Source organism: Stenella coeruleoalba, assembly GCF_951394435.1.
Source record: "Stenella coeruleoalba genome assembly, chromosome: 1".
Taxonomy (NCBI): Eukaryota; Metazoa; Chordata; class Mammalia; order Artiodactyla; family Delphinidae; genus Stenella; species Stenella coeruleoalba.
The window spans coordinates 184,138,182-184,156,588 of NC_137169.1; the positions used below are offsets into that span (position 1 = coordinate 184,138,182).

Consider the following 18,407-nt stretch of genomic DNA (forward strand, 5'->3'; position numbering starts at 1 on the left):
ATATTGGGCTAATTCTAAAAATAAACTTTGATTAAACACCAAACATCAACACATTTTGTTTTCTTTCATTACCTCAATAAGCCCTGTTTATGTGCTAGGTGCTGTATTAAGAGTTAGAGGTACAGAAGTAAAGACAGTCGCTGCCCAGGAGTTTCTACTTGAGCTGGGAAGAGAGACAAGTAAACAGTGTCCACAGTTGGGTAAGTGCTACGGCAGGATTATGCCTCAAGAGTTTCAGGGACACCTGGAGTCTTAGCCTGGGGATGGAAAGAGGTTGGAGGATTGGAAGGACTTGAAGAAAACAAAACAAGTTGAGGGGACTGGCATTCCAGGAATAGGAGATAGTATGTATGAAGGGAAAAAAAGCTAGAAAAAGTACTGTCAGTTTGAGAAATCAAGTATTGTCATATTCTTTAGCACAAGTGGCAAAATTACTTGTTTTGCTCCAAGTCCTAATTCATAAAACAAATAACTTTTGGAGGGCTTTTAGTTGTTTTAAAATATGATTCCTAAAAAGCATTACTTCTGAGATTAATTTTTATATTTTAGCTTCTGTACTGTATCACTGACGACAGATAAGTTGGGTAGAGAAAAAGACTAAAAGGTATGCAGAGAAGCAGAAGGTAAGAGGAATACAGTGATGAGAAAACTACATAGAGAGAGAGGATGTGGCTTTTAAAGAGATTTACACACACATGGCTATTGAAAGAAGTTAGGCAGTGTCCCCTCGGAAGACTTTCTCTCTCTCTGTCTCTCTCTCCCCCTCCTTCCCTTCCTCCCTTCTCTCTCCCTCTCTCTCTCTTTTTCAAGAAATGCCCAAAGAGATCTAAGAACTTACATGCTGTATGTAGAAACCTACTCCCATTGATGGTAGCTGGGGTAAAACTATTTCTAACCCTCTTCATCTTCTTCTGTCCTCTTCTCCCTGCCCTTCCCCTCACTCCCACCCCAGGCACCAGGGGAAGGGGTTGGCCAACTCAGACATCTGGGGGAAGGAGGAGAAGTTGGGAAGGAGGTGCTAAGGACTAGCTACTGGGAGAGGCAAACTTCTACTTCTGAGATGCATATTCCTTTGTCATCTCAAGTCAGGGAGAAGAAGCAAAACAAGCAAGGATGGGGAGGGAAAAGGCAACACTGGATCTCTATAAGAAAGTGTAAAATTCATTTCTGCTTTGGAAAGGTGGAAAAGACCTTTTGCCCCTTTCTGATAGAGAGCAAGAAGCTTTCGGGCATGATATCTGACTTGAGGCCTTATCTCAAAGAGGGTAAATATGTAATTAGGAATACTGATGCAAAAGTTAACTTTCCAATTCCTCTTATTTTTGTAAGAACAACAACAAGAGAAAACTGAGCACAGGGAATTTGAAGACTTACAGAAGATTTACGTTGTGCCATTGTTTCATTTCTGCCTGACCTGTGATACCCGGTGAATTAAAAGGCCAGTTTTAAATGCACCATGTGGTATTTTTCCGGTCACTCGTATCAGTCAGAGTGGAGAAAATGGAGACGAGTTACTGTTTACTAATTAGAATCCCAGTGATTAAAAAAAAAAAAATTCCAGCAGGAGGAGCTCTAACATGCCTTAGAGTTCAAATTTTAAAAACAAAAAAGTTGAAAGCAAACAGAAAAACAGAGAGGTGGTGTGCCTTGCAAGCTGCCATGTCAGTGAACAAATATGTGACCGAGTCCAATTAAATGCTTAGTGCGAAGCCAAGTGATGATACTGGTGGAGACAGAACGGCCCACATTTTCTCCCTTCCACGAGTCTCCTCGTCCTGATGCAGTTAAACTGGGAACGGATCTGCGGTGTTAGCTCTTACAAAAGAGGGAGCAAAAGGCTGCTTTCTGGGCAAGTCTAGAAGTTATTCTTTTTCTCTTGAAGTGTCATATTGTTGCTAAATGAGTCTTTGATGCCGGCTCAAAAACCGCATTTTAGAATGAAATTTTTCATTGGTGTTCGAAGGCACTACAAAAACTCCTGTATGTTCGTCTCCTTTACTCAGTGGCTTGTTGGGTGTTTTTTTAAAATGAGGGAAATGCTGTGTTTGTAAAAACTGGTGCTAAAAGGGCAAGGAATCATATGTCCCCTGGGCCATGTAAAGAGTCTGCAGAAAGAATCAGAGCTTTCTAACACACTCACATACATCAACTGGAATACAAAAAATTTACTCAGGAAAACAGTGAGAAGTATATGAATTTAACAGCTACCGGATTTTTAGGGTAAGCCTTTCCATTTTGGACAGTGTTGTGGGAGAGGAATAGACGAGTGGGCGTACAGTATGATCAGAATTACTTAACCTGAAGGAAAGTTTCAACCAATCCCTTTTAATCGCTCGCCAACAAGAAGTCAAACTTTTTGTTTTACACCTTAGTGGTATGCCCACGTTTAAAAATTTTATACAAGCTCCTACAGAAAATTTAACTGGACCAATTCAGACCGAAAGTCACTAAATAAAGCGAGTCTAGACGGAAAAATCTATGAAAACCATATGTCTTTTAGGCATCTGGCTTACAAAAACTGCCATCATCTTGGAGAAATAGTTCACAAAATATGCTTTTAGGAAAACACGACTGTAACGACCACGGGAGCTGTGCTTAAGAAGATGGCTGGACTTGGAGAGAGTAAAGCCAGAATGTTTACAAATGAAAGGCTCTCATTTCTACATATATCTGTCTGTAAACATCAGTGAGAGGATGGACAAAGGCAGGTATAATTTATATTTCCACTATTCTAGAAGGGATCAAAAAAGTTTACAGTTTTGTTCCTCCACATCACCACAGAATGTTAGACCAAGGGACCTCAAAGCAACTCTATTCTCACTCACAGAAAACTGTTTTGAATAATGTTGTACATGGATGAGGCCAAAGAACCAGAACATTTTCTTCTGATTATTACCTCATCCTGCTGGCCTGCCAAACACAGCTAGAAGGCAGGTGTCAGACAGAAGTAACCAAAGGAAGACTGTCCTGTATAACTGGGTGTAGGGCCCAACTGACAGACAAGGGGAATCAGAAGGACTGGGGTACAAAGCAGGAGTGCAATGAGAATGCAGTAAAAAGAAATGTCCTAAAACCTTGCCTTGCCGATTTAACATTGCTTTCTGGACTGGAGACAACGGTCAGTGCTACCTTCCTTATTCTAGCTTCATATTTTTGTACCTCAAAATGCACTTTAATAAGTGGTATGAAATCTATAGACAAAAATAGAAAAGTTAACTCTAATGATAAAAATGACATCATTTTGACAGAAACCTGAAGAGTCTCCGGAGACTGTGAAAGTATTTGTAAATTGCAAAGATTCCTTGGGACCATCAAGAATATTTTGCTGAGACTTCTTGCTCTACAGGGAAGGGAACAACACAGTAACAATGGTCATTGGTATGAGTGCCCCATGTGTTGTTCACACACCTAGAAGACTGGATAAACACTATATATCAAATAGAAAAGGTCCCGGGTTGAAGGAGGCGAGTACAGTAAAAAAAAAAAGAGGGAAATCTACAAGGTGGCATCAATCACACACCAAAGTTTTAAGCAAAAGCAAGAAACACGATTTCAACATGTTTATTCAAAGATACGGTGCTTTAAAATGAGTTTTCAAATACTCATTAGTTTTCGAGTATTAAGATGGTAATGGGGTAGAGTGTTTGAAATATTAAAACAAATCAAGCAATCATATCAACAACCCTCATTACAGATCCCTAAACTGAACTGTAGAGCATTTAAGTAGGTTAATCAAATTCTACTGATGAATCACAGGGATTTTTATGGTCCATTAATTTCAGTCCTGAGTATTCTGATACTACTATTGTTAGAGCTAAAACTGTGAGTTTGCTTTCTTTTAAGGGCTATGTACAGTATGGATTTTATTGTGACCTTAGACCCAGATACATGCAGGGAAATTAGTGCAGTGGTTTCTCTAGTTAACACATTTACTAATGTTTCCTTAATTTTCCACCCCAAGAGGCAATAATTAATGTAGAATTGGCCTCACATGAAGTTTTATTATTTTAGTTATTAAAATATTTTCCAATACTACTAAGAAGCAAGAAGAAATTCTAGTTGTTTTAAAAATAAGTAGGCGTTTTCCTCAGTTTTTATAGCTTTCCTCCATGAATGGTGGTCTAAAGGCAAAGCAGTGTGCAGACTTTCTGGCGGAGACCCTTGAACACGAGACTAGGAGATTTATTTGAGGGAAAAACTTCATTCACTTTTAAAACTGGCTTTGAGAGTAATCCTAATACAAAGTTAAAAAAATACACGTGGTACAGAATATATCTTACATAATTATCCATTCCCAAGTGGAATAATTCCATTTTAGGTTCTTGGGCTGCAAAATACCTTGGAAAAGGCTTTCCTGTCTCCTACTCTCATAAAAGGTCTCATTCTAGATGAATGCAAAATTCACTGAAATTTAGATAAGGCTGATCATGAAAATCTGAAACCTAATACAGGTAGTATTTACATGGTGGAGGCAACTGGCATATTTGATTGTAAAATAAGATTATTTTCCAAATCATATTCAAAGCCACCTGAGGTCTCCTTTCTCTTGGTTTTCAACATTGCCGCAGAAGCTTGGGGATTCACTTGTGGTGGTATATCTAGTTGGTGGTTATCTAGCCTTTAGCTTATTCTCTGTCTCAGTTGGTTCATTAGCCTTTCTACAAAAAACAAAACAAACAAAAAAAATAGGAAAGGGATGAAGCATATTTCTAAATTTTATATTAACTTGCATATTTACTGGGTTCCCATAATAGCAGCAAGAACAGTATTATCCTGTTTTTCAGTGTTTAAACTAATCCCAATGGGGGAAAATGCTGACGTCACAAAGATTTGGAATTCTCCACGTGTCTGAGCAATTAAAATCAAGAAGGTCTGGCCTTGTCACTGACCATGAATGACTGAGAATTTTGCTATTTGCCATTTTGATTAAGGATTTTTTTCCTGATCCTTGGATGGAATGTGTTCTTTCTAGAATTCATGTGAGCAGATAATTTTGACTGGAAAACAGGAGTGGACATTTCCTGGTGTTCATGGGAATGGTTAAAAAATAATTTCAGAAATTAGAGCACTTGTTATTTGCAGGTTTGCCTATCATGTGGCTCTGACGCCTGAAAAGTAGCCAGAAAGAAAAGAAAGTACTGTGCCATGATGAGGCTGCCTCAGTTCCTTGTGGCTTTGGACTTCGCCCTCTGTAGGAATTCTATTTCTGGTCAGAGTTGCCGTATGATCTAAACTTCACCTAAATCCTGGTAATGTGGCATCAGGACACATGCAGATTCTTGCAAACCCAATGCATTTCCAACACCCCAGCCCCCTGGTCTCCTGCATTTAAAAATACTGGCCAGACCAAAAGTGTAATATTCTTTGGGAAACAGCATTGGGTAAGCCAGGTGGATTTCATTTGGCAACTCAAGGGTGTAAATATGTGTTTTGATTCAGAGGTTCCCCTAGACAATGGTTACAATATGTTGGCTAGAGTAAGCTAAAGGTTTTAACATTGTGCATTTAAAAATTCTATGTTTAAGCAGCAGTAAAGTTATGACAAGCAGACAAAAGCCGTCAAACCCTCAGTTAAATCCTCAGCTCCTTTCTCATTCTGCTGGAGGGAGGCATGTAAAGCACATTCTGAGAGAAAGATGCAGCATTCACATTTTCATGTTTAATTTCCTGGCTATCGGCTAAAGCAGCTCCGGTAAGCTAAATTTCACTTCTAATTTCTCCTCGTAGCTGATAAGTCAGAGGGAGGAAGAGGCATCCAGCAGCTCATTCTTGGAGTTTGCTGCTTATATAAAATTTAGAGGTGAAAGAGCCATGGATCATGTTGTGCCATGAATCTCTCAAGTCATTGAAAAACATGCCATCTGACCACAACTGCCTGAAAATGAAGATTTTCCCTGTAAAATCATTCTTTTCTTACAGTGAGGGAGACAAAAGAGGGCAGTGATGAAACAGAAGTACTAGCTTGTGTGCGTCTGCAAGACTGTGGGTCTGCTTACACTGGGTAGAATTCTTTTCTCTGAGCTGACATCAACTTATATATAGGAACATTCAGCAGATTCCAACTGGTGACAGTTTGCTGCTGAGTGGCTGCAGGAAGAATAACAATTATTGGCCGTGCGTTTTTCACTGGTCAGTGGCTCTTGTGCCAGACTCCCGTCTTGGCTGTCTTCCTCAATCAGGTGAAACCAGGGGCAGGATTAGGTACCCTGAAACTCAGAAAGGCTTTCCCTACACTGTTGAAGCTTAGCAATTTAGAGTGCCAAACGAGAACAATGACAGAGCTATTTGCTATTCTTGGTCGTGGGACATGGAAGCAGTTGTTCCCTTAACTCAAGGCCAGTTAGCACGGGGCTGGTATGGTATATGCTATATTGTTATATTTACTGCCCTGCTGCCTGTCTGCATTTCTGCTGTTTGTACTTTGCCTCATGCAGATCCTTTCTTATTTTCCGTTTTCTTGTACCCTCCTGCACCATCAGAAGTTTGGAAAAGTGAGATAAGGGGCACATTGAAAACTGAAAGGCAATCTGAAATCTACCTTGACACATCTGCAAAGCTCCCAAATTCCTGGGCTTTGCCTAAACAGACTGCCAGTCATTCTGGACTGTGGCGGGAGGCAGATGTTTGTGTAAAGTAGACTCAAGTTTGCTATACCCAAGAAGGAAACCACCAGGCTAATTTTACTTCCACTTGAACCAGAATGAAACCAAGACCTGAAGAATGAAAACCTTTGACATTAACCATTGATTCACTTCAGTGAATTATTATGTTACAACCAGAATCACTGTGGCATTTGAATGATTTTGATGAAATATCTAATTGTGGGGCTCAGATTAAATTGGACGCTTTTCTTTAGTGAGCATCTTGTGGCCAAATTCCCATTTTCATTACAATATGTTAAGCATCGTGACAACTCATGTTAAACCTGCAACAAATTATTAATTACATTTGGGGTTTCTGTAACTAATTTTGTTACATAGTAGCCTCATGAGATGCCTTAAATATTAAGAGTCAGAAAGAACGCCTCAAAGTTGTTTCTATTCTCAGCAATTATACTTTGTAAAAATCCTTGCTTGACTTTTAAATCCAGTTGCTAAATATAAAAACTGTTCCCTGAAAAATCAGAACACCTAATCATATTTTTATTTGTTTGTTCTTTAAAGGAGAAGGATGTCGAGGAAAATAGAAAGCTCATGGCTGAAATCAGAAATCACAAGATGAATTCATCACTTGTCCAAAGACACTCAGCTGCTAAAAGAAGTCGTACTCTTAGAGGGCTGTTGAGGAGGAAGTAAGTCAGGGTGTTTCCAGTACATGACTGCTGGGGAGTCAGACAGGCTAGTCCCACAAGTCGCTTAACTGTCCGTGAACCCTGAGCCCACAACTTCAAGGCTCGGCAGCTTCGTCCTTCATGGCACCAAACCTTGATATTAGGGATGCAAAGACACACTCATAAGAATCATGGGTTTGCTCTTACTCAAAATTCGGGGGACTGGCTGAAAACAAAACAGGGAGACCTTATCTCTAGGTGAAAGGGATTCTGTGTTAACTGTCAATTAAATCAACATATAAAATACGTAAAAGAGATATGGTACAGAAGAGCATCAGGGTCAAACATTTAAAACCAGATTAAGCTAAACTGTAGAGAACCAAATGGCTTTTACCTCTGTAAAAAAAAGAACATGAGTGCATGGATTGTCTCTTCACGTAGAGAAACTGATGTACCTTTTGCCATGATTGGTTGAGTAGTAAATTACTGAGAATGTGGGGCTGTGATGAGACTCTCAAAGTGTGCATGTAAAGTCAGGGAAACTTTGTAAGTCATGGAAGGAGCGTAAGTGGGAGGCCCTGGGATAATCTCTTGATGCTATTCCAGGGTTGTCTCTGCAGTGCAGGGACCCCAGTTTCACCAAGGGCCTCACCAGAGAGTCTTTCTGTGGAGCATTTCTTGGTTTCCATGCTGTGTTTCTGTCATGTGAATGAGCTGGAGTAAAAGCTAAGTCCTTTCCTCTGATTCACTTTTGTCATTTTTAAAAGACACCATCAGACTTGGTGACAGGGGTGGTTAAAAGAAAGGACTTCTATTTTTCAAAAAAAAAATTTTTTTTAAATAGAAGACTGGATGATGAGGTAAATGAAGTTTGCTTTTCCTTGGATAGAGACCCTTCCTCCTACCCTTATCCCCTTTTGACCGTTGCAAAATAGCCTAGTCCAAGGAAAGGGGAGAAGACAAATGAGTGAAATAATGCCAGAGTCGGCTGTTGCCAGGAAAAACACACTCTGATTCAGTTAATTTGTTCTGTTAATGTCAAAGGCTGTGATTCCCAATTAGCTAATTTTAAGAAGCTGTAACCGAAAATAGCTACATCAGCCCTAAAGTTAGTGTTTGGTGAAGATTAGGATCTTCAAGTAAGAGAATAGGGCCCCTAAAGAGGTACTGATGTCTGTTTAAGATCATGTTGCTCAACAAGGACACGACTGGCTGGGATTTTCCAACTGGGTTTCAGACGCTTCAGAGAAGTTGATAGAGGTGAGAGGGGAGGGGACACACCAAACATTCCGGCAACAGAGAATGTTCCACAAATCAGATTTGCGTAGTTAACTTTCTAATGGCAGAAGCATACATGCTGGTGAGGCTCTTTGGGATAGAGATGCTCCCCTAGTTCAGGAGGAGTTAATTAAAACAGGCATGTAGTTTGCAATATTTCTAGCCCTCACTGAAAATCTCCGTGCACATAAACCAGAGCAGCTTGAGCAGCTGAGAAAAACTGGGCCAAAAACCACTCCACCAGCCTCTCTCCTTCCTCGTCCTTTACATTGGAATGGAAAGATAGAAAAATCATCATTTTTTTTCTAAAAAGCAGAACACTCATGGTTTCTGTATAATTGCAGGTGCTTTCATTACATCTGAATAGGGTTATGATAAATCTACGCTCTTAAAAGTGAAGATCACAACTTGCTAATGAAATCACAAATTATCCAGAAGAAAACTGTGCACAGGCACACGCTGAGTGGCAGAATCTTTTGCCTCTAAAAGTTCAGTTTTTGCCTTTGTAATATTAAAGCCCAGCAGGGAGCCGGCAGGACACTGCTTGTGCTGTCTTGTCACGTTATGAGTTTCTGGTTTCAGATAAAAGGGGAGAAAGGGCCTTTAAGAAAGCAAAAAACTGGAGAAAAAATTAAACTTCCTTCTCGGAAACCTAAGCGTTGTTTTTCTGGAGATGATGGATAATGGCATTTCGAGTTATTTTAGTTTTTAATAGAGAAAATGGAGGCAAGTCATGGAGGGAAAAGAGAGTATATAAATAAATAGAACAAGGTGAAGTTTCAACAAGAGCTTCCCTCAACTTTTTCTTTCTTTCTTTCTATCTTTGTCTCTCTTTCCTTTTCTCTCTTTCTTTTTTTGAAATCTTAAACCCTATTTCTGGCTTGCATTTGGTAGGATTCCTGCCCTGGCTTTTATTAAAAACAGACTTTACGTGGTCAGAATTCTCCATCTAAAGCTAAATTTTAATAGGCATAAGGATTCTAACAAAGTCTTTCTTGCTCTCTCTCAGGTGACCCCCCCTCGTCCCCCCAAGGATTTCCCTCCCAGTGCACTGAACTGGCGCTGAAACTGGAAGGCTCAGCAAAAACCACCAATTTTCCTTTTTACTCTGAACCCTCATTTCTGTTTTACTTTTGAGACTCTTTGCAAGGTCAGATCAAGTTAAGTCTGGCTCTAACCTGAGAATACTCCAGAAATTTTGAATAACACGCTGTTGTCCTATAAATTCCCCAAAGCAGGTGCCTGAAACCTGGCAGTTTCCCTTCTCCAGCAGAGGCTCCAGAGCCCGATTCCTGCTGCCTACTTTGTGTGTGTGTGAGCTGGGAAATACCAAGGGCGACTCCACCCGGCTTAACAAATCAATTTAGCATTCAACAGTTATCTCTGAAGGGTACTGGCAAGCCAGCTTATCTGAAACCCAGAGGTAAAGCAGCCAAGCGAGCAGGCAAAGACATGCACTTTCATTCTCGAAGACAGGCGCCACCAGGTTGCTCTAGTTCCTTCTTATAGCTAAACAGACAAAATAGCCCACTTTAAGGCTCCTGTATGGGACTCCCGTCTTCCCATGCTTAACACCCCCCCACCCCGCCCCACCAATGGCCTCCACACCTTCTTGGCACAACTGCAGACCCTTTTCCAGTCAGTTTTAAGTTTCCTAAAACAATAATTTAATCTTGTGTGTGGTGAGGCTCAATGCTGACCTTTATGCTTGTTTACATGGAAGGGACAGTCTTTTGAATACTGCAGTGCAGTGGTTATCCAGGGGAGGGTCCTCAAGCCTTCTCAACCCTAACCCTAACCTCTCCCTGCATCCCCCCACCCCACCCCCCCGCCTCTCTCCCAGCCGCCAGTGGCAATGTCTGGAGACATTCTTAGTGGTCACAACTGAGGGAGTGCAGCCGACATCCACTAGGTAGATGCCAGGATGCTGCTGGACATCCTAAAACGCATAGCACAATGTCCACAACAAAAATGTCAGTAGTGTTGAGGTGGAGAAACCCCGACATGGTTAGGAGACTGCTTGGGATTAAAGCCCAGCTCGATTCGGGCCTGGCTGAGCAGCCTTGGGCAAGTTGCTTAACCTCTGTGCCTCGTCTGTAAAATAGATAATAACCTATCTCATGGGGTTGCTGTGAGCATTAAACAAAAATGTACCTGCAAAGGTCTTAGGACGGTGCCTAGCATACATTGAGAGCTCAATAAATACTACCTGTTTTTACTATTATTACCAGAAATTCAGCTCAGTTCCAAATAAATTATAAGCCAAACCTATTGAGGTTAGAAAAAAAAAATACATAGGTTTGAGAGTACATATATCCTCTTTGATGGGGACCAAAATCACGATGGCAGTAACAACCACAGTGCTTTACAGTTTGTGAGACTCTTTCAAATACCTTGTCTCATATGATTTGGGCCACATCCTTGTTATATCTTTATTTCATAGATGAGGAACTCCTGGCTCAGTTAAATGAGTGGCCCAAGGCCTGTGGCAAACCAGGTCTTCTGATTGCACATCTTCTATTCCCCCTACACTTCCCTTTGTTTAGTGGGTTAAGATGCCCCTTCTTCTCTTCATTATACCCAACAGCCTGAAGATCAAAATAGATGTAAGTACTGAAATCAGAGGGTGAGGTGACTCAGGCTTCATGGGTGGGCAGAACTCACTTCTCTTTTTATGGTACCTGCATAGTAAGGTTTTTCTTCATGGAGTATACAAATATTTTAACCCTCTGAATTGAACTTCTAAAAAACTAACTTTCTGTATGGGCTATTTTCTTTCATTTTTAAATTTCTGATGTTGAGGGAAAAAACCCTAATTCCCTCTATTTTCAAAATCTCTAATTAGTATATTGACCATAAATGTATGAAGGTTAGAATATAGCTTCAACTATATGTATACATATTTCAAGTCCTACTTATTTATTAGCTATTCTGTTTCACAGTTAAGCCTGACAATCTGCTTACAAATGCCAAATGTATTATTCAAATGTACAATGTTCTATCTTATATGTGATCAGTGACTGCACACAGCAATTATATGTCTGTATTAAAATTTCTATGCATAGCTTTTTAAAAAACAATCACAGATTAACCAGCCAGATTTTTACTCAGCCTACATTAAAGTTAATAATATTGGGTTTAAGGGTCAAAGTTCAGAGGGCAGATGGATAATATTCCTTGAAGTCAGTGGTTTTCTAGAATTCCTCTGGTAATAGAGAAGGCCAGGCCTTAGCTGGTGATGCTCTTGTGACCTAGGGAGCACACAGCTTGCAGCAACCCAGCCACGACTCTTTCATTTCAAAGGTCTCCGTCAAATTCTACAACCAGCTGCCAAAACGTCATTCATCTGGACCCAGGTTTCTTTGGTCCCATTTAGTTTGTGCCAGTTGAGAAAGGAGAGGTTTAGGCCATATACTGGTTTCTAAATGGTGTCACAGGCTCAGCAATCTTCCCATGATCCCCCTTCCGGAGGGAAAGCTGAAAACGTGTATGACAGAATCTTTACCATTTTCTTTTCCAAATCAATTTTGTCTGTCAGGCTATGAGAAGAGAACCGATGAGCATGGCCCTGCTTTCGGCCTCGCGCAGAACACTCACCTTGGGACGCTCGGAGGGGCCCTGGTGGGCCGAGACGGAACCTGTGGAGGCGCCCCGAACGAGTCGCTGCTGTTGGGGAAAGGAGGCAATGGGCCAGGCCGGAAGGGCACTGGAGGCGCTGCCGAGTGGGGTCCCGGGGAGGGGATGGCGGGTGCGGGCCCGCGGCCGGACGTGGGCCGCGGGAGGGGCGCGCTCAGCGTCGGTCTCCGCTGGGTGGGGCTTGGAGGCGGGGACCTGGGGGCAGAGACCGACAGCAGTTTGCCCATCCTCCTCTCCGTTGGAATTCATCCTTAAAAAATATTTTATAACTGCTTTTTAAAAAGTATTTTCTGACTAACTCAGACACGTGTTAGGGATGTTAAACGGTAATAGAAGGGTAAATAGTGAAAAGAAAGTTTCCCTCCTCTCCCCCCCTTGCTCTGTGGAGACAACCAACATCTTTTCCCGGGTATCCTTTTTAACTATATTCTACAATATCTTCTCTCTCTCTCTCTCTCTCTCTCTCTCTCTCTATATATATATATATATATATATATATACATACATTGCTTTTTTGTACACAATGTTCTACAACTTAACATTTTTTTTTAAAGCTTCACATTAACTGGCCTGTGTTTTCATTCCACTACTTAAAGAACTTACTCTTTTTAATGGCTGTATAACGTTCCAATGTAAGGATATATTGTGCTTGATTTTTTTTTAAGTGCAAAGTTTTTTTTTAAATTATGTGTAACACAGTTATTTAAGTCAATAAATTTTTAAGGAATTTCACATGTTCTGATTCTTTCCACTGCCAATCACCTTAGTTCCTCCACACTCGTAATCTTCAAGATAAAATAGCCCTTTCAAAAAGAAGTTATCATGTAAGTCAGCCCACAATTCTTTTAGTTAGGCTTCTTTGATCTCCAATGAAATATGGACACACTTCAAAATTCCCCACCTGTAATCTTTAGGATCCAATTTCCTCAAGCGATTTACTTTAGGACCATGTTTAGGGTCACGAGATGGATCTGCCCGGTTCTGAATTTGACACGCTCTAAAAATGTACTAGGTTCAAATCATATTCACTCCTAAGCCATCACACCCTAGAACAGTACAGATCATTGGGATATGCCAATACCTAAGATAAAAAGTTTGTTAGGCTTTTCATAGTTTACTTGGAAGCTCTGTCCTGTAGTTCTTTCCCACAGATCTAACAAGTAGTTCTATAAGCAAAGGAAACCACACAGTTAATCTATGAGACGTTTCCAACGATTTTGTGCTTGATTTTGAAAGCGGTTGGGATCATCTGACCTTCTCTCTCGCTCCTGGACTTAAATATCTTTTTTCCTCTTTTTTCTTTAGGTTCATACTGGTTTAGGGAAGCACATTCAGAAAATGACACTGGACAAGCTGGGAGGCCTCCGGTGATGTGGAGCCATCTTCCTACCTGCGGGAATGCTGGATCCAGGAGTCGTCCACTGGCGGCGGTGCGGGCGTGAACGTCGTGGATGTGTTGATGTCACCGATGACCACGAGGGCTTCTTTAAGGGCTTGGTACATTCGAAGCATCTCATCCCGGCGCTGAGCCTGTTCCGCAGATTCCTCCATCAGAGTATTTTGGTCCTCTGAAGAATATAACTGTGCTAGGAGCTCAGAATTTATGAAATCTTTAACCTGCCAGGTCACCACAGAAAAGTAAAAAATGGGAATGAATGAGTGACTGAATGATAAACTGGTTCATAGCCTGTGGACAAAGGCCACAAAAGTCCACTCTGGGAAAAGGGATGCATTGTGCATCTATTTACGCTTATTTTCTTCATTATCCTTCCAATGCCAATAATAGTTTTCCTCTCAGTTTTATGGCTGTTGACAGTAAAGAAAAACATAGATTAGTTGAAAAGAGGGCCAAACCTCACCATCGCCAGAACAGGGCCTGTTGGCTGTACAAGCATTTCTGCAATGTTGTCTGAGGCTGCTTGGCTTATATATAGACAAGGGAAGGTACCAGGAGATAAGCAGTGGTATTTTCAACAGGAAACAATGACATACAGAAACCTATGTAATAACACAAGTTATTCCTTCCTTGGTATTCCCAGCCCTTTACCTAGCTTTTACCAAAATCACTGGAATACTATTAAGACCCCAGGTTTCAGTGTTGTTTCAAAAGTGGAATTAGCACCAATAAGTGAGTATTTATTAAATACAGAATTGTATATAATTATGCAAGTTGATTTACAAAAAAAAAGTGATATATTCTCTGCTTTCTAGAGCTTAACAGTGATGAGGACTGACATAAGGTTCCATAGTTAACAGATATATGAAAACAAACTAAAATATGAAAAATTCGTATGAGTCTTAGGGGAGGGGCATTTTGTGGCAGGATGAGAATGGAGAGGATGCATATATTGTGTAGCCCTGAGGGAGAGAGAACCAATCATTATATTTCATCAAGTCTAAGGCACCACTGATTTTAAGACACACCAGTCTTTTATGTGCCACTAAGAAAGAAAAAACACCGTCAACTAAACTACAACAGAATGCCAAGATGTCATTGAGTGTAACATGCATCTTCATGTTAGAAATGTTAAATGTGAAAAAAGTGAATGTGAGAATCAATGAAATCCAAGGTGCCTTTACAAGTTATCTGATTTAAATTCTCACTGCATACTTATGAAATGTATATTATTATCCCAGTTTTACAGATGAAGGAACTGAATGGACTTCAGAGAGTTTAAGTAACTTGCCCAAAGTCACACATTAAGTTGAACCCCAAATCTTCTGACTTGAAGTCCAGTGCTCTTTCCATTAACCCCCTTGCCTAACTTTGAGTGCTTAGAAAAGATAATTTATGTTTAAGCATCATTATTTTAGTGTGGTGCACATGTATGCCAATTAACTTAAGCCTAGAAAAATAAAGCAACTTGGATTTTTCAGTTTCTCTGTTAAATGAGAAAGCTAGTGCTTATCTAGAGTCACTGGCTCTAAGAAAGGCCAAAGTCCAGTATATTTAATTGTTACTAATTCAGGCAGACAACAGAACACCTGTCAGATGCTCAAAATTCCTGGGTTGTAGTTACATTTGTAACTCAGAGATGACAAGACTCTAAAACACATAGCTTCACTATTTTTTAAAGGTATCAAACCATGTAGATAATTGTACTAATCCGAAAATTCAGCTAAATCACAGCTTTGTTGTGGTGAAATAAAAAGTGTTCTCTGCACATATTCTGTAAACCAGGAGTGATTTAAATGTGGAAGCAATCTAATACACAAGATGTATTTGGGCAACTGTCTGGTGGAAGGGAAGGTTTACGTGTGATAGCTGTGGAAGGTAAATTTGGCCAGATAACCCTGGGCCAGGTGTCAAGGCCTTGAATATCAAGGAAAAGTGCTTGAACTTTATCCACTTGGCAATGGGAAGCCATGGAAGGCTTTTAAAACAAGTAAGTGAAATAATAAAAGAGAGTTTTAGGAAAATCAATCTGGCTGTGATTGGAAAATAATTTGCAAGTGTGGTAGTAGAGATAAATCTGTCAGAAGGCCATTGCAGATCATTTATGAGATGATAAGGGTTTAATTTAGTAAGTGGCATAGAAAATATGGGCAGATATAAATGACATTATAAAGGAAAAACCAACAGGACTTGGTGCTGTTTGGATGTGAAGGGCAACAAAGAAAGGAACAAAGACACCTCAAGCATTGAGGTTTGGGTGAGGGGAAGTCAAAGAAAGTCAGATTTAGAGAAGATAGTAAATTTGGCTTAAGAAATACTTCATTCCCCTCCTTGAAGATTTATTTACTGCCAGACACACTTGCAGGTACCCAAGGAGTCATGCACGCTTGCACAAATCTTCCACTGTGAGGTGTGTGTATCCACTTGGAGAGATGATGCAACTCCAAACTCAAAACCAGACAAGTTTCCTGGCATTGACCATCAGTTGGGTTAAGCTCTTTTGAAGCTTTACATCTTCCTGGAGTATCACTTAGAATCTATTAAACACAATTTAAAAGAAGATTCTTCCAAGAATAGATTTAAAGCAGATCTGAATTAAGAAGCAACTGTCAAACAAACCACAAAATAAAATAGTAAGAGCCTGCTTCAGCATTTTGATCAAAGATCTGCCTTGAATCAACTCTTCCACATCAAAATGTTACACACTAAAACTGTAACATAGATGGATAGTTGGATAGTTGCCTACTATCCAACAGATTTGGCAATGTTCCGAAATAATATGAATAATTTTAGCATGAGAGAAAATGGCAATATAGCACAGTGGTTACGGGCATATTCTTTGGAATCAGACAGCTCTGAATTTGAGTCCTAGCTCTAACACTTATTGTTCTTGGACAAATAATTTAACCTCTTTGAGTTTCAGATTCCTGATCTGTAAAATGAGGTTAAAGGTAGGAGCTGCCTCAAGAGTTGGTGGAAGGAAAAAAAAAAAAGAGTTGGTACAAGGATTCAGTGAAAGAGTGAATATAAATTGCCTAGCATGATGCCCAGCATTTAGTCAGTGCTCCATCAACAAAAGCTGTTCTTTTTACAGTATATAGTCTAACTTGGCGTTAGGTATGAAGGGGTAGGAGGTTAGTGCAACAGTGCCGGCATCAAGTGACATAGTTCAACATAAAGCATAAGTTAACATTTTATTTTGCACTTAAGAAAACTTCTAGAAAGACTCTTCCCCTCCTGCTAGCCTCACTTTCTAATGCTACAACTGGAACAAAGGTGGGGGACTTCGGGGAGTTTCCAGACACTTCAGGGACTTTCTGAGCAGTTTGTATGTCAGTGGTACAAATATTTAAACCAAGGATTCTGCACAATTGGAGGGCAAGTGGATCCATTTTACATGATAGCATTTAGAAAATAGCTCACAGAACATGACATAAACTAATTACACTTGGATGTGAGATTTGAAATAATATTTATGCCTTTAATTATAACACCTTATAACCTATACATCTTTGTGTGGTTCACCAAAAAATTCTCACACACAAAACCTCATTCCAGTTCAAACTCTACAGGCTAGATAAACAGGCATTACTGCACCATGTCGTTCTGCTCAGTGTAAAGGAATGTGAGGTCATTAAAAACGTTCCACATGTTTTCCTCTCTTTCTTACTTTAACCCTTCTCTAGCAACCTGCAGTATTTTTGGATCTGTAACTTTGCCTTTATTACTACAACCATTTTAAAGCCTTCACAAATAGGAGAGGCATTTATAGAGTTTTCATACAATTCAGTTTACTAAGGAGACCATTTCCTTAAAATCTCTGTTTTGAGACAGGAGGAACTACAGAATGGGACAGTGATAACTCTCATTCATGTGAATACGCACATAAAAATTTAATTGAGAAGTTTAATTTTGTTTAGTTTTAGAGACGGACTTGGGTAGAATTTTGTGATTCTTTGAGATCTCACAATTCTCTCATTTCCGCTTAAGGCTGCTTTACATTTCCGAGGGTTTTCATTTTGCTAAAGACCAACGAAGTTTTCCTTCTTTAAAAAAAAAAAAAAGTAACATCCTTTGACTCACAAAGGTCGAGAAAAGAAGATAGATGCACAAAAAAGTAGGTACTGTATGATTCCAAAGTTCAAGAACAGTTAGAACTCATCTACAGTGTAAGAAAGCAGGAGTGTTACCCTTGATGGGGAGTGATAGGGGAGGGGGAGAAAGAGTGGGGCTTCTGGGTCCTAGTCAGGATCTGTTTCTTGAGCAGGATGCAGAATTCTTGACCCGTGGAAACAAATCAGTGCTCTGGCATTTAAGATGTACTTTTCCCTCAAATAATGAACATTTAAAATAACACTCTACTTCACACACATTAAAGTTACAGTAAGTTTTGAAACTAGGGCACATGTTACTAATTTTCCACCAAAGTATCAATGGCCAAGGAGAGTGAACCTGGACCTCCAGGGGTCCAGGGGCACAGGCTCCAAGTGTGAAATGCCTCTAGGTTTCATGTTTGGTTCTTAAAATGTTTCATAAAAAAACTTTACATTCTATTTTGTATTAGCTGGGTTTGTTTGAATATGAGGAACAATGTTTTAAATTACTTACTAGTTAAGATACAAAACATTGTTTCTCATATTCAAACAAACCCTAATTAAATCTTCAAGTCAAATGAACCCTCTGGGCGAGTCACTTAAACCTCTTGGGGCCTCAATTTCTTCATTTGGAAACTGCACAAAATCACGAGTACCCAGCAGGTGGCTATTCTGTTCAAACACAGAATTGTGTGCCCCTTAGCCAGTAATACTTTTCGAATAAAACTGGATC

At 40.0% G+C, this 18,407-nt stretch overlaps 1 protein-coding gene across 6 annotated transcripts in view; it reads right to left on the reverse strand.

The window, feature by feature from the left end:
• The window catches only part of DNM3 (dynamin 3), a 570,555-nt gene that overhangs the window by 17,804 nt on the left and 534,344 nt on the right, over positions 1-18,407 (reverse strand). For 4 of the 6 annotated variants that reach the window (XM_079939900.1, XM_079939895.1, XM_079939899.1 and 1 more), the window contains 2 exons: positions 13,575-13,801; positions 12,146-12,379 (listed from right to left, as the gene is read on the reverse strand). In XM_079939900.1, the coding sequence (XP_079796026.1) occupies positions 12,146-12,379; positions 13,575-13,801 (461 nt within the window). Of the gene's footprint in view, positions 1-149; positions 7,424-12,145; positions 12,380-13,574; positions 13,802-18,407 lie in introns of those variants that run through there. The other 2 variants (XM_079939897.1, XM_079939896.1) reach the window with 1 other exon arrangement.